The sequence below is a fragment of the Vulpes vulpes genome, chromosome 6 (genome assembly GCF_048418805.1).
Source record: "Vulpes vulpes isolate BD-2025 chromosome 6, VulVul3, whole genome shotgun sequence".
Taxonomy (NCBI): Eukaryota; Metazoa; Chordata; class Mammalia; order Carnivora; family Canidae; genus Vulpes; species Vulpes vulpes.
Genome location: NC_132785.1, coordinates 99344549 through 99360077, shown reverse-complemented (window position 1 = coordinate 99360077; position 15529 = coordinate 99344549). Strand labels below are relative to the sequence as shown.

The window sequence follows — 15529 nt, the reverse complement described above, 5'->3', positions numbered from 1 at the left end:
ATATACATATATATGTATGTATAGAAGTGGAACAGACTAAGCTTTGTATGAAACTGTTTATTGACATCAACTATTTCATGCAGGCCACACACCAACTCTGACAGCTCTTTGTATGCTGTGCTCGTTCCTACACATGCCAAAATGCTCCCTTTTACTAGACATCTTCCTAAATGGGGAACGTGATGATAACATGCTGAGCAGGGAGGAGCATGGGCTTGGAGCTTCAGGCCTGGCTCTAAATTACGTGATGTTGGGAGATTATTCCTTCTCCGATGGAGTATGGGGAGCAGCACCTTTCACAGAGCACTGCTTGAGGAGGATTAAGAGAGACGGTGTACTAAGACGGTGTACTACCAATAGGGATAGGTACATGTGAGACTTCTTGGGCTCAGGAATCTAATACAGGGTCAAGAAAAAGATGCGACAGATGTCATGGGACCATGGTCCACATGCCCCTCTGGAGCACCTCTATATCTGAGGCCACCACTGAGTTACACAATCTGGCTGCTGGGGTCCATCCTCATTTCTATGTTGCTAATCCCTATCCACCATGAGGCAGACCAGTACAGAAAGAATACGATCAGAACAAAAGCTACATAACTTGTGTAAGTTTTTAATTGGAATTTGTGTCTTTATCATGTAAAATGAGACAAGAATGAAGAGAATTGCAATAAGGGTTCAATGAAATATTGAATGAGGTAAAGTACATGGCGGTTTCTGGCACTTAAATGTTAGGTGTTCCCACTATGTGAGAACACACACACACACACACACACACACACACAAACTCTTCCACTGCACTCTGGATCCCTTACCTCCTCACTTAGATTGGCAGTCTTGGAGTGGCAGGTGGTCACTGTGGCATGGTTCCACAGAAGCAGGTCATGCATCGGGGCACCAACTATCTTACTGCGCCCAACCACTACAGCGTGCCTTCCAGCGATCTGTACCCCTGAAAGAATAGCTGGCATGAGTGAGAGTATTAGGAGGAGCTGCCCTCTTCACATGCCACCGAAATGGGAAAATTCAGAACAAGTGCACAAAAACAGGTTCCTAGCATGGAAATCTTCCTGAAAACATCCCTTCCTTGGCAATAATATTCTCAACTCTAGGATTTCAGCTGCAAGTTGAGCTGAAATCCTAGAGTTGTACTGTGGGAACTTGCAATGGGTTGTACTGTGTACTGTGTCCTTCTTGCAATGGGTTTTTGGGAGCAGCCAAAGCCAAGATCCATTCATTGAGTCATAGGAGAGTGGGAAGAAAACCTACACTCAAAGAAAAAAGAAGTCCTGACATACAGCTAAACAGCCATATGGAAGAAGACAGTAGATATGCTTACATGGGAAAAATAGTTATAACAAATAGGGTACATGTGATGGGCTGGAGGGAAGCAAAGGGAATTAGATGATTATCAGTAAGCCTTTCTAACTCTGGTAAGTTTATTTATGTAGTTCCTCATCCACATTTCTCTTTTGGCATAGGGCCTGAGCCATAGGGTTGTTTGTAGGGAAGTGATAAAGAACTCTAAATGTAGCAGAAAACTTTCTTTTTGTTTACTCAGCATCCATTCTTCTGGCACTATCCCAATGTCCTTTTCAGGACAGACAGACTCTATTCAATAGAGACGGTTTGGGTGCTCACCCACATTTCTGCCCCTGACCAATGAGATCTGTCAGGCACAAGGCTGGAGCTGCTCTGGGCCACCACGTAGAGCCCAGGAAGAAGCTACCACACAGAAGAGAGCAGGGATAAGATCCTGAAGACTCCACCTGAGCCAATCTACCCAGCCCAGCTGAAGTGAACTCTTGCTTAAGGCGGGTTGTGTTCATTTTTATTTTTTAAAAGATTTATATATTCATGTTAGGGAGAGAGTGAAAGAGAGTACACGAGCAGGGGGAGAGGCAGAAGGAGAACATCCCAAGCAGACTCTACACTGAGCATGGGGCCTGACAGGGGGTTTTGATCCCATGGCCCTGAGATCATGACTCAAGCCAAAACCAAGAGCTGGCTGCTCAACTGACTGAGCTACCCAGATGCCCCAAGGAAGGTTGTGTTTAAATTGTGCTTCTTGTATAACATTAATTTTTCTCAAAAAAGCTAAGCTTCTATATAATGTTAACAAGATGAACAACTAGAAGTAAAACCCTCAAAGTGTGAAGTGCTTAAAAGGTACTTTATACTTTTTAGGATTCAGCAAAGGACTTAAAGCTGCATTAGGACAAATAGTTTCACTATTAATAAACAGCTGCGGTGGCTCATGGGATTTGTTTCTAACAAGTTGTAATACAGTTTGCTAAATATGCTGTGGAGTATAAATTTAGTTGTAGAACTGAACAGTAATAGCTGTCCCAAGGCTTACAGCTTGACCTTTTCTTCCAACCACAGAAAACTTCCATTTACGTTGGCCAACACTTCCACTTAAAACTTCTGATCCACTTCCTTTAAATAGGACATATTTCCTTGTAAAAAATAACCTCTGCAAAGTGTTCATGATGAAGTTAAAATACCAAGATGTTGACTAGGTAATGGGGTAGGATGGCCAACTGTTCAAGAGATCTGTTTCCAGCCATCTGTCGAGTCTTCAAACTATTATGGAGACTTGACATTTTGGGGGTTGGGACTTCTCCCTTTGTCTGAATTCTTATTATTCTATAAGTTATTTTTCTCATAAAAAATAAATTTCTTTGAACTCAAATAACCCTGAGTTCAAATCCTGACTCTGCTACCTCTTGGACAAGTTATGCACCATTCTGAGATTGTTTTCTCAAGCTGTTGAGGAATAATAGTACTGAGTTCATAAAGATGTTGAAAAAATTAAGAAGTCAGGTAAACCCCCAGCTGATAGGTCCTTGTGCCAATAAAGTCCATTTATTTAGGGCTAATAGGGTACCCTTCTCCTTGCCTCTGTGGGTTGAGACTAGGCCCAAGAAATGGTGCTTTGTTTCATTCCTTTATTTTTACCTGTCTCTTTGATTAGTTCCAAGCATCCTTTAGGTGTACAAGGGATGAAACAGTCTTTCAGATCACCTCTAGCAAGTTTTCCAGCACTGATGCTAGTCAACCTAAAATAATGACAGCAATGAAGGGGGAAATGAAAGTAATTAGATGCCTTTACTCTTTAGGAGCACATACGGTTTGTTCCACAAACAAATATAATGGGAATTGTGCAATGTGACATAGAGAGTCAAGGTCCACTCACCCATCCACATCCTTTTCGGGTACAATAGCATTGACCACTGCTTCAGTGTTAATGGGGTTCTCTGAATCTAAAGGCAGCTGCACTATGAAACCATGGACAGTGAGGTCTTCATTCAATGATGTAACATACTTTAACACCTACAAGTAATACCGCACACAATTTATATAATACACAGAAACCAAAAAGGCAGAGAAACACTTTTCAGTTGCTCCATTTCCCCCCAGGAATTTAATTGCAGTCCTCCTAGAATGTACCTCCTCTTGAACCCAAGAGCAACTCTAACACCAAATGTAATATTCAGTGCCTGTGAAGAAATTCATCAAAAAGCTAAGAACTTCAAGGGTAATTCCTATGTTACTTATCCAAATCAAGATTTCTGTGATGACAGAAATGTTCTATAATGTCACACTTTCCCGTATAGTAGTGGCTACTGAATACTTGAAATGTGGCTAGTGCAACCAAGGAACTAAATTTTATATTTCATTTCATTTTTTTTTTAATTTTTTTATTTATTTACGATAGTCACAGAGACACAGAGAGAGAGAGAGGCAGAGACACAGGCAGAGGGAGAAGCAGGCTCCATGCACCGGGAGCCCGACGCGGGACTCGATCCCGGGTCTCCAAGATCGCGCCCTGAGCCAAAGGCAGGCGCCAAACCACTGCGCCACCCAGGGATCCCTTCATTTCATTTTAATTAAATGGCCACATGGGGCTAGTAGCTACCCCCCATTGGACAGTGTAGACACAGAACATTACCTACAACCTCAGAAAGTTCTTTTCCTCTCCCACTCCTTCACAGTTACTCCCTCTTCCTTCAGGTGGCTACAGTTCCCGAATTTAACCACTGATCATTTGTTTGGCCTACTCTTGAACATCATATAAATGGAATAAATATTTGGTTTTTAAAAAGGCAAATAGCTACAGGCCCAGGATCAGTTTTTAATGAACACTGCAGAGGATTTGAAGCACGTGAGGCAGCAATCACACACTGAGTATGAAATGCCCATACCACTGGACAGCACCATTTACTCTGTGGGTGTCTTCAAAGATTTTTATGGAGGCAGAGTTTGTGAAGAAAGAATTTCCTAGAGGTCTTTCACATGGTGAATGTACCAATCCCTAAAATTCCACTAAACCAAAAGCCAGAGAAGAAAGCACATTAGCCGTCCTCTTAACAATCAGTTCATCAGATTCTGCGGCTCACCTCAGATTCTGTGGCTGTTCTTGGTAACTTAATGTGCGTGGCTCTGATCCCAATCTGCAAAAATGAACATTTGAAATAGGTAAAAGGCAAGAGAACATGAGACATGGGCCTGTTTCTTTTAACCAATATGACTTAATCAAATGAAGTGGCCTTAGTCACCATTTCATCCTCATTATGTTCTGAAAAATGAGTCTCTCATTTTGACCCATATGTCCTTTACTCATTCACTGTCACCACTGCACTTAAGCAATTTCACATCCATTGCTACTGCTCTTTGGGAAGTCAGCAGATCATTCATTAATTAGAAAACATTCAAGTGCAAACCAGAGACTACAGCTTAAGTCCTGCATTTCCGACTTGCAAAACTGATAAATTCAAGCCTGTTGTGGGCAATGTAAGTTTTTACAAAGGGCAAGGGGTAACCGACAAGACCTGGGGTGGAGGTGGGGGTGGGGGATGATGGCATGGCTGTTTCAGGAGTTACCTCTTCAGCAGCCTTCAGCTTCACATTTATATAAAGATTAGAATCATCTCTGTCGCCAACCTAGAATAATAAATACATGCAAATCAGACGATCAAGAAAGGCAAAGTGTACAGAAAAGCTTCTAAAATTTTAGTTTTGATCAAAGGAATGTTTAATCATGAGACTCCTGTTGCAGAGAACTTTAGAGGAGAATAGGAGAATGTTGGGGCAGAATGGAGAGATGAACACAGGGGTATTACCAATCCCTCCCCAAATAAGGCCGACCTGATTCCCACTAAAAAAGCCACAAGAAAAAAAAAAAGTAGGGGAAATCTGCATCTGCCTTGGAAACTAAGCAAAGGGGCCACAGGCCTGCATAAAACATGTGGAATTTGCCTTTGAGCTGACATACCAGAACAGAGCATGGAGGGCTGAGTTGTCATCAAGCAAGAAAAACACCATAGCTGTGGGAGACAGGAACACCCAAAAGGGTATCTTCTGCACCCTCTCTCCAACCCATAGTGGCAGTGGAAAGTTCTCTAGCCCAACTCCACAGAGAAGAGAAACCAGCTGGGGTGGAACTAAGTCTAGCTTAAACAGAGACACCTATGCAAGGCAAAAGGCAAGGCAAGGGGCAGTCTGCAGCCCTCCAGGCAGAGGAAAGCATGGTGCAGAAGCAAATCCTCTGAACTACCACGCTAGGTCTTGCTATGTTCCCTCCGTTACTTTAATCATGAACATATAGATATAATTTTTCACCATAGCCACCTATCTGTAAAATATTATTCTACAAACTTATTTTTCCACATTCCAGGGATCAACATTAAGTTCAGTTTCTCCTAAGACTGCAGAGGGGAAAGACAATAGGCCACTAATACCACAGACAACAGGTGCATGGCTCCTTTTAACAGGACAACCACAGAGAAAGAAGTTGGCCTCAGGAGCAGAGTTGGTCATGCTGATGCTGTCACTGGAACCTGTCCTCAGGGTCACAGAACCTGGCCTTAGTCTTAGTTTAACTGTCCTTCATACAGATAGTTCTCAGTTTTGCTTGGGTTCATCTGAATTTCAGGAGTCAGATGAATCCTTTGAGAGCAATTTTCTTTTCTTTTTAAAGATTTTATTTATGAGAGACACAGAGACACAGGCAGAGGGAGAAGCAGGCTCCATGCAGGGAGCCTGACGTGAGACTCCCAGGTCTCCAGGATTAGGTCCTGGGCCCAAGGCAGCGCTAAACCGCTGAGTCACTGGGCTGTGATGGAATTTGCTTTTCTATGGGTTACCTGCACCTCAGTGCCTTCGCTGCTTCCTGTGGGGGAATAGCTAGAGTTTCAGAGCCTCTCTTGTTTCTTCCTAGGTCATTTCTTATATGTGCTCCTTGCTGTTACCACCCAGCCCTCAAGTTATCACATTTAACATATTCTGGGATTCTTAGATCTAAGTAGGAAAGGAGGTGGTTCCAAATACAACAGTATTGTTCTTCACATATTCATTACTATTTCTAACTATGATGTTTTTAAAATTTAACGCGGATATTAAATGGCTTGACTGCTCACGGCCAGTCCTTTTTAAGCCACAACTTCTCTGTTCTATAGTTTATCTTCATACATTCCCCTAGGTAGTTGAAATGTAACTTGAAGTCACTTTCCCGGAAAAAGTATGCGGGCATTTTTCTGAGTCTATGTGCATCTGAAAATATTTTTCTGCTTTTTTTGCACTTGACAGGATTCACTTGGCTGAACTTGGAGTCATGACATTTTCCTTCAGAGATGCTACTTACCTTCAGCATCTAGTGTTACAGAAGAGAAGTTTTAAGTCTTTTGTTGTGGTTCTTTTACAGGCAACTGTTTTCTATCTGCATTTTTCTGAAAGAATTTTTCTAAAACTCCAAAACCAGGGGCACCTGGCTGGCTCGGTTGATGGAGTATGCAACTCGTGATCTTGGGGTTGTAAGTTTGAGCCCCACATTGGGTGTAGAGATTACTTAAAAATAAAATCTTAAAAGAAAACCAAAAACCATAAACTCCAAAACTGCCACCAATTTTAAAAAGAAAGTGTAATAGTTATAAGCATATATCGAAGTTTTATTATAATCCTAATGCAAAGGAAAAGACCTCTTAAAAACCAATCCAAAGACTCTCAGTATATACATTTTATTTTTTCTTATTTCTTTTATTTTTTAAATTTATTTACTTGAGAGAGAGACAGAGAGACCACAGAGACAGAGGGAGAAGTAGGCTCCCCATTGAGTGGAGAGAACCTGATGTGGATGTGGGGCTCAATCCCAGGACCCCGAGATCATGACCTGAGCCAAAGGCAGATGCTTAACCGACTGAGCCACCCAGGCGCCCCAGTATGGACATTTTACAGAGGAAGATGATTATACAATCATTGATAGACTAGAGACTAGATGCAGAAAGAATGTTTAGCTGAGGAACAGTAGATTCTTGACTGACAGTGAAGTGAGTAGGTGGAAGGCTGGTTTCTGAGAACAAATCTTAATCCCATCAATTTATCAAGAAAAATCACTGAAACATTTTATCAGTAATGCTAATTTCTTCCTTGAAAAAGGTGAATTACATTATTCTAAAAACGTCCTATCCATGAACAAGTTAGGGACTTTTTTTTTTTTTAAAGGTAGTGGGGGAGGGATAGAGAGAGGGAGAGAGAAAATCTCAAGCAGCTTCATGCTCAGGGTGATGCTGGGCTCCATCCCATAACCCTAAGGTCATGATCTGAACCAAAATCAAGAGTTAGACACTTGACTAAGCCACCCAGGCTCCTTTTTTTTTTTTTTTTTTTTTAATACAAGAGTCTGCAAACTATTTCTACAGGGTCAAACAGTATATATTTTAGCTTTTGGGGGCCACATACTCTGTGGCTTCATTCTTAACCCTTTCCAACCTAGGCAGCATTTGGGTATGGGCCACAGTTCACTGATCCCTGGGTTTTTGTTGTTTTAAGATTTCATTTATTTTATTTTAAGAAAGAGAGAGAGCATGATAGGGGAGAGGGGCATAGAGAGAGGCAGAGAATTTCCAGCTGACTCTGACAAGCACAGAGCCCAACATGGGGCTCAATCTCACAAGCCTGAGATCACAACCTGAGCCAAAACCAAGAGTTGGATCCCAACTGACTGAGCCACCCAGGTGCCCCACTGATCCCTGTTTTATACCATAAAATATCTTGAGTATTGGTTTACTCATCAATTTTTCTTTCTGCTTTAGTAACCTTCTATAGATATTCAGACCAGTTGAATTTATTGATTTCATTATTTTACCTTATGTATTTTGTGAGGACTGAGTGAATTACTATATGTCTAGCACTCTGAATAATTCCTGGTAAGAAGCAAGTGTTAGTTGTTTTATTTCTAATAATGAAAGTATTCTATGTGCTAAATGGATAGAAATAGAACCTCAATTTTAAGTCTTATAGTGAAAAGTCTTAATTTCCTTTAAGTATTTAGTTATTTGGGAAGTAACCAGTCCATCATTTAAAAAGGAATTCCAACTTTGAGGTGCATACCTGAATCAGATCATGGATATCCTTGAATGCAATTCTAAGTAATTAAGAAAACAAAAAGGGAAAGTAAATAGGTCTTAGAGATAGACAGACCTGGGTTCACATCCCAGACCCAGGTCCTTCCTGACTGGTTTTGGGCAAGCTACCCAAGATCTCTGAGCATTGGTTACTACAGCTATCAGGAGACAGCTTGTAGGACTAATACTCAACTCAGAACAACTAGAAATACATACAAATCATTTGGACTATAGCAGACACTCTGTAAAAGCAGTACTGTCATTCCTTCTATTAAGGACAGGGTGGGTGTGATTGGATGGATTATGACCAGTTCTGCAGTTGTAGCTAAAAAAACAGACAGGAAGTGTCCAGATTAGAAGCCTAAAACCTGTAAGTAGGTGACTGAGTAGTGGCCTCAGAGGGTGGGAGCAACAGAAACCGAAAGGAGGAAACAGATCCCAAGAGCTTATGAGAGGCACAATCAATAACATGATATTCACTAAGGGGATTTATGGGACTGAGGGAGAGAAATCCTAAAGAGAAGAGCTTGGGTTTCTGGTTGAGTGTGTGGGAAGCTGGTGTCAGTCACCAGGAGGGAAAAAAAAAACAAGAGGTCTGAGGCAGCAGGGATGTGATTACAACACAACGTGTAGGCCTTGCATCATGGAAAGATGTTGACTCTGCTGCTAAAGTGCAAGATTCTACCAGTTTAACTGGCAAGGGCACAGGAGACAAGCTACAGAACAGTGTTTATACAATGAAAACACTTGCGATCAATAAATTTAAAATATGGGTTTAGAAGTCAATCTTAAAAACAGGAAAAAAAAATCACAATATTGCTAATATTAGAATTTTTTTGAATCCCTCCTGGAACCTTCTGAAAGGTTTACAGAAATAAAGTTCTTGCCTATCACATTTACTCTTTCTGCAACAAGTAATTCACAAGAATAAGTCAGGAAATAACTGGTCTCCCAAATGTACCAAGTGAACACCCACAATATATACCTCATTAATTTGCAAAAAAAGGGAAAAACCACCACAGCAGAGAACACACCAGGCGGAACCATAGGCCTTCTGCGCTTTTCCTCTCAGTGAAAGCCTCTTAGATAATGAACAGCAATGGGGGGGGGGGGGGATATTTAAGAACTATTCACTTTGAAATTCTTGATGAACACAGTATAGAAACTTAGCAAGGGATTAAGTGATAACACATGGAGACATACATATATAGAGAGAACTGTCAAATAAGGAAGCAGGCGTCTTGAAGGGCATTTCAAATGAAAGTTATCAGTCTACTGTCACCCAGATCAACCCTTCAAATATGCATCTATTTGTCCATACAACAGACATTTATTGAATGCCTCCTACCAATTTATTGACGGTGTCCTACTGGATGAATCAGGAGCTCAGGAACCCTGGAGAGGGGACTAAATCAGGAAAGATTCTCTCAGGCAGCTATACAACTAGGTGAGCTCACTTAAGGAAAGAACAGGTGGAAAAGAATCTTAATGGGCTGGGCCCTAGGGCATTTGAATGGTTTAGGTGTCAGGAAAATGAGGAACAGTTAAGCAGAGGAAGGGAAATGAGAGGTGTTCTAGAAACCAAGAATCTAGAATTCAGAAGAAATTCAGATTTAGAAGCTACTGACCTTGAACTGGTATTGAGAGCCAGGTTAAATTGCCAGATTTGGGGCAATGGTTCCCAAAGCGAGGTTCACACACTCTTGGGGGAACCGTAAGACCCTTTCAGAAGCTCTGTGAGCACCAGACTACCTTATCATGATACTCATGATGTCATCTGCCTTTTTCAACTGTAGGACTGACATCTGTATTGACACTGCACAGGTAATGTTGGGTAAGACTGCTGGTGACTTAGCACAAAACAAGGCAGTAGTACCAAACTATACGAGTCATGGCCACACATGCTCCATAAAAACAGATGCCAATTTCACTTAAATGCTCTTGATGAAGCAGTAAAAACGATTAATTTTATTAATCCTGAACCCTTGCATACATGTTTTTTAACATCCTGTGTTGAGAACTGGGAAGCATTCGTAAAGCACTTCCATCCCACATAGAGGTGGCTGTCATAAGGGAAAGCCCTTGTGCTTTTTGGCCTTGCAAGCAGAGCTGCCGCATTTTTAAATGGAACACTATCTTTACTTGAAAAAATAACTGACAAACAATGATTATTCACGCTTGAATATTTGGCAAATATTTTCTCAAAATTGAACAAAGTGAGCCTGCTACTTCAAGGAAAACAGCTAACAGTATTTGTTGCCAATGGTAAAATCTGAGCTTTCAAGTGAAAATCAGAATTTTTAAATCCACTCCAGTGAGCCTGACAAACTTCTCAATAATTAAAGACTTTGTCTCATGAATTTGTTGGCAATACTAACACTTGTGATTTTCTTTATATTGTATAATGAAATGCATTAACATTTGGAGATCTGCATAATTCAATGAACCATTATTTTCCAAATGAGAAATGAAGAACAAAACAAATCTTGCATGGGTAAATATCCATTCAAACTGCAACATATTACAATGCATTTTCATGTAACCAAGTATGAAAGTTCACTGATACAGTTTCAGATCTCACACTGCAACTAAGCTGTAAAACTTTATAGAGTCCTATTGTAGTAACAAAGAAAAACATCCACAATTATCTGGGAAGAAGACTGAAAAAACTCTTCCCTTTTACAACTATACATTTATAGGAGACCAGATTTTCTTCATCTATTTCACTCAAGCCAGCATGTCGCAAAAGGCTGAAGGCAAGAGCAGACGGGAATCCAGCTGTCTTCTATTAAGCCAGATAGTAAATAGTTTTTGCAAAATATTAAAGCATTATTGCAAAAATGTAAAATAATGTTTCTCCTTACTATATTTTGTTTCTTAAAAGTTATTTTTTCATAAGAATGATACTTGTGCTAACAGAATAAACTTACTATTGGCATCCTTTATTAAAAGCATACAATTTTAAAAATTATTTTAATTTCTTTTTTTTTCTTAAAGATTTTATTTATTTATTCATGAGAGACAGATAGAGAGAGAGAGAGAGAGAGGCAGAGACACAGGCAGAGGGAGAAGCGGGCTCCATGCAGGGAGCCCGATGCGGGACTCGATCCCAGGTCTCCAGGGTCATGCTCTGGGCCGAAGGCAGGCGCTAAACCGCTGAGCCACCCTAAACCGCTGAGCCACCCGGAGATCCCCTTATTTTAATTTCTAATGCAGTAAATATCAATGGGTAAATCCATATAAACAAAAGCTATTTAAGGTCTTAAATTCTGACCAGTGTAAAGCAGTCCTAAGACCAAAGGTCAAAGAGACACTGGACTAGGGAAAAGGCGCCCCACAGAGAATAGCAGAGGGACAGGATACACAAACATTTACAAGTTGAGCTGAAGACAGGTGGCCTGCAGAAAGAACCTGAAAAGGTATGAGGAGGCTTCACAAAAAATAAAGCAAAACAAAACAAAAGAAAACAAGAAAGGGGAGATGAAGCGCTTACTGTTGTAAGTGCTACTGAGAGGTTTGGAAAGGAAGCTGTTAGTGGAAATATGTGATCATAATACCTGTAAAATTGCCAGGCCTGGTATAAAACCAGGAACTTGTTCCTTCATCTGAGTGACTTGGTTCTTCAGTCTCTCCCTTATTTGCCTAGAGGAAAAAAAAAGGTTGGAATTAACATTGAAAGTTTCAAGCAGAAATAAGCCATGTGGATGATTACATGTATTTGTCTTTTAAATTCAAAACACCAGGATGCCTGGGTGGCTCATTGAGTGGCTGCCTTTGGCTCAGGGCGTGATTCTGGGGTCCTGGGATCGAGTCCTGCATCGGGCTTCCCACAGGGAGCCTGCTTCTCCCTCTGCCTATGTCTCTGCCTCTCTCTTTCTCTCATGAATAAGGAAACAAAATCTTTAAAAATAAAAATTAAATAAATTCAAAATACCTTCACTGAATAGACATTAACTGGTATAATATGTACTACAAATTTCTCCCCCATTTCCCAAGACTCAAGTAGACGTGGATCTTTTCTAACTCCTAATGACACTGTCATGCCATGAGGTATGGGGACAGTTTGTTTAAAACATTTTACTTGACAACATTCAAAGTTATACAGTGAACAAATGAAAACCTGAACCAATGCTTCTGGAAAGCTACAAATCCTCATCTTTTTCAACATTTCCTCTCCAGATGCTATATGAAAAAATTCTGCAGGAAAGAACTAGAGCTCACACCTGTTCAACTTTCTCAGGTAAGATGATCACAGGATATCCACATAAGGCTGAATGATAATCAATGAATCCCACTCCAAAGTCAATATGAACTTATAAATTATATTCTAATTCACTAAAGAATTTTTCTTACAAAAGAATTTAACACAGGGTCAAAAGTATAACCTCCCATGAAACAACATCTTATTTTAAAAATTGATTGCATCAATTATCTTATACAATAATAAGTTCAAAAGAATGAATAGACTTGGATTTTCTTTCACTGAAATTTGACCTGAACAGAACCCATAGCTCTGTTTTGACACAAGAGAATAAGAAATACTGGAGCCGTCATGTTTTCACTGGCCTACCACTGAAATGCCCCAGCAGTTCTAACCTTGCCTGCTTTCCCTGCATGACTGGACGTAGTGCTGGGCTACTTAAATCTTTCCTGTCTCCTCCCTTCCCTCCAACCATTATATTAACACAAACTCCTAGACACAGGTTCCTGCTGGTTCTCTTTTAACTGTCCTGGCCTAAACAAAATTCAGTGGGGTGGGGGGAGGGGGGAGCATCTCTAGGCACAGTGTAAGACAATAATAAGAACCAACAGCAATAATTGCTTGATACAGGTATTCCCTGCTTTCCCAAAGTTCAGGTTTCTCCACTTTGCTTTTCAGAAAGATCTATGTTAGTACCTGTTTCCACTAACCCAAAAGAATCCAGAGGATTTTCACTTTTATGGAAAAAAGCAAAAAACAAAAATAGCATTCAGTGTTTGTTTTGCAGCAAGCTCTTACAGAGACACTACCCACCTCCTTCCCAGGGAGCTCAGCATTTCAGTATCAACCCACTACAGCTCTGAACTACGTCTGTGAGCATCTGTGCTTTATCTCGATTTATTCTGTGCGTCTATTAGCGAAATGTGTCCTAAAGTATCAAAAGTCTAAGCGAGGTTATTTTTTGGGTCTGGAAATGCTCAAAAAATTTTCCATATGAATTAACGGTAACTGCTTCTTCACTTTGTGCCACTTTGGCTTGTGAGCAGTTTCATAAGAACACTGTACTTTCAAATAGTGAGAGAAACCTTTATGAGATTCTCAATCATGTGAGGTAACCAAGGGAGGAGAGGCTTTCCTCTTCCCAAAGATGTAGAAACAGGCTCTGAGCAGTTCTGTGGCTTTCTGACAGCCAATTAGCTGAAAAAACAGCAAGTGCAAAGGCCTTAAGTGGGTAAAAGAGGTCCAAGAGAAGCAGTAACCAGATTAGGTACACTAAGGTAGCCTGTCTTTTATTGTGTATGTGATGGGAAGCCAAGAAAGGACTTGAAACAGGACTGACAGGATAGGACTTAACATTTCTAAAGGATTATTCCTGGTTGCTGACATGACAGGACTTAACACTTCTAAAGGATTACTTCTGGTTGCTGAATTGGGAACAGACTATGGGGGAAAGGTGAGAATCACAGACACAAGCAAGAAGCTATTCAAATTGCAAAAATCCAGGCCAGAGGTGATGGTGGCTTGGACTTGAATCTGTGGTATGCTGGCAAGAAGTGATTGGATTCTAGATGTATTATAATGAAGCACAGAGAAAATCCAGGGCTACAGATGACTCTGAGGTTTGGGGGGTTGTAAAATAGAGTTGGAAAGACTAACAACCACAAATATTTTAAGGCATAGAGCAGATTTCATACTGATACTGTGAATTTATTTACCAAATCTTATAAGGGTTCTAGAATAATGACCACATGAGATCCAAAGAAGGGAGTCTAGGAACAAGTAAAAAATAATAAGTTTACCTAGTAGCAAGCTATGAGAACCCAGTACTACAAGGCAGTATAGGTGGAAAGCATTTCAGGTCAATAGGTTAAGAGTAAAGAACAAAATGTTCCATGTTTTCTTTTCTTTTCTTTTTTTCTTTCTTTCTTTCATTTTTTAAAAGATTTATTATTCATTTGAGAGATAGTGTGTGTCTATGAGCAGGGGAGGGGAGGAGGGAGAGGGAGAATTTCCAGCAGACTCCATGCATGGGGCTAGATCCCAAGGCCCTGAGATCATGACCTGTGCCGAAACCAAGAGTAAAACACTTAATCGACTGAGCCACCCAGGTGCCCCAAAATGTTCACGTTTCTATGCTATAATTTAAGTGGATCTAAGTATGCAAATTTATTTTCTAAAAAAAGATCATAGATTGAGATCAGTTACACTGACTCCCTTAAACTTTTTCTAAGAAACAGGATTGTTTTTGAAGTTGCATTAATAGGGATATTCTTCCAATCAGAAAGATTTGTTTTAAAAGCTAACATTTAGGCCTCTTTATGAGACATGGTCAGAATAGCAATGAGACATTTAAAAATGCACATAAACCACAATCAGCAAGAATTAGCTCAGAACACTAAAGTAATAGGCAGAAAGTTTCTGCTCTGGCAACTAACTAGTTTCTGCTCTTGGCTAACTAACTGAAGAACTCTGAAATGAAAAGTTAAAATAACAAAAGCCAAGTGTTAAGCATGCCTGAAGCTAAGAGACTATAAAAGACATACATAGAGACAAAAATTAACACTTCCTCCCTCATCTACCTTTATTTTAGGGTTAGAGAGCTATGATGAGTTAATGGTAGGAAACTTTAGTTTTTATAGTTCCTTATTTCAAGAAAGTTAAAAATGCTAGAATAATTTCTGAAACACTGAAACCTACAAAATCAATAGAAACTTCCTTGAGTTACAGATGCCTTGATTTCTAGCCATGGCCCATGAGTCACACTATCTTGGTAAAGATTCTGGGGCAAAGCGAGGCAGAAATAGGCACTTGGAGAGATGCCCTAGATCCCTGAATAGTAGATCTTCGTAAGCCAGAGTCTCACCATCCTGCATCAACATTTTCTCAAACCAGAGTCTCACCATCCTGCATCAACATTTTCTCA

The 15529-nt window shown here is 40.3% G+C and overlaps 1 protein-coding gene across 4 annotated transcripts in view; it reads right to left on the bottom strand.

Moving 5' to 3' along the window:
- The window catches only part of MTHFD1 (methylenetetrahydrofolate dehydrogenase, cyclohydrolase and formyltetrahydrofolate synthetase 1), a 120339-nt gene that overhangs the window by 32114 nt on the left and 72696 nt on the right, over nucleotides 1–15529 (bottom strand). For all 4 annotated transcript variants that reach the window (XM_072762586.1, XM_072762585.1, XM_072762588.1 and 1 more), the window contains exons 2-7: nucleotides 11963–12047; nucleotides 4888–4947; nucleotides 4404–4457; nucleotides 3200–3336; nucleotides 2962–3062; nucleotides 816–952 (exon numbers count right to left, since the gene is read on the bottom strand). In XM_072762586.1, coding sequence (XP_072618687.1) covers nucleotides 816–952; nucleotides 2962–3062; nucleotides 3200–3336; nucleotides 4404–4457; nucleotides 4888–4947; nucleotides 11963–12010 — 537 coding nt within the window. In that variant the 5' untranslated portion in view covers nucleotides 12011–12047. The remainder of the gene's footprint in view (nucleotides 1–815; nucleotides 953–2961; nucleotides 3063–3199; nucleotides 3337–4403; nucleotides 4458–4887; nucleotides 4948–11962; nucleotides 12048–15529) is intronic.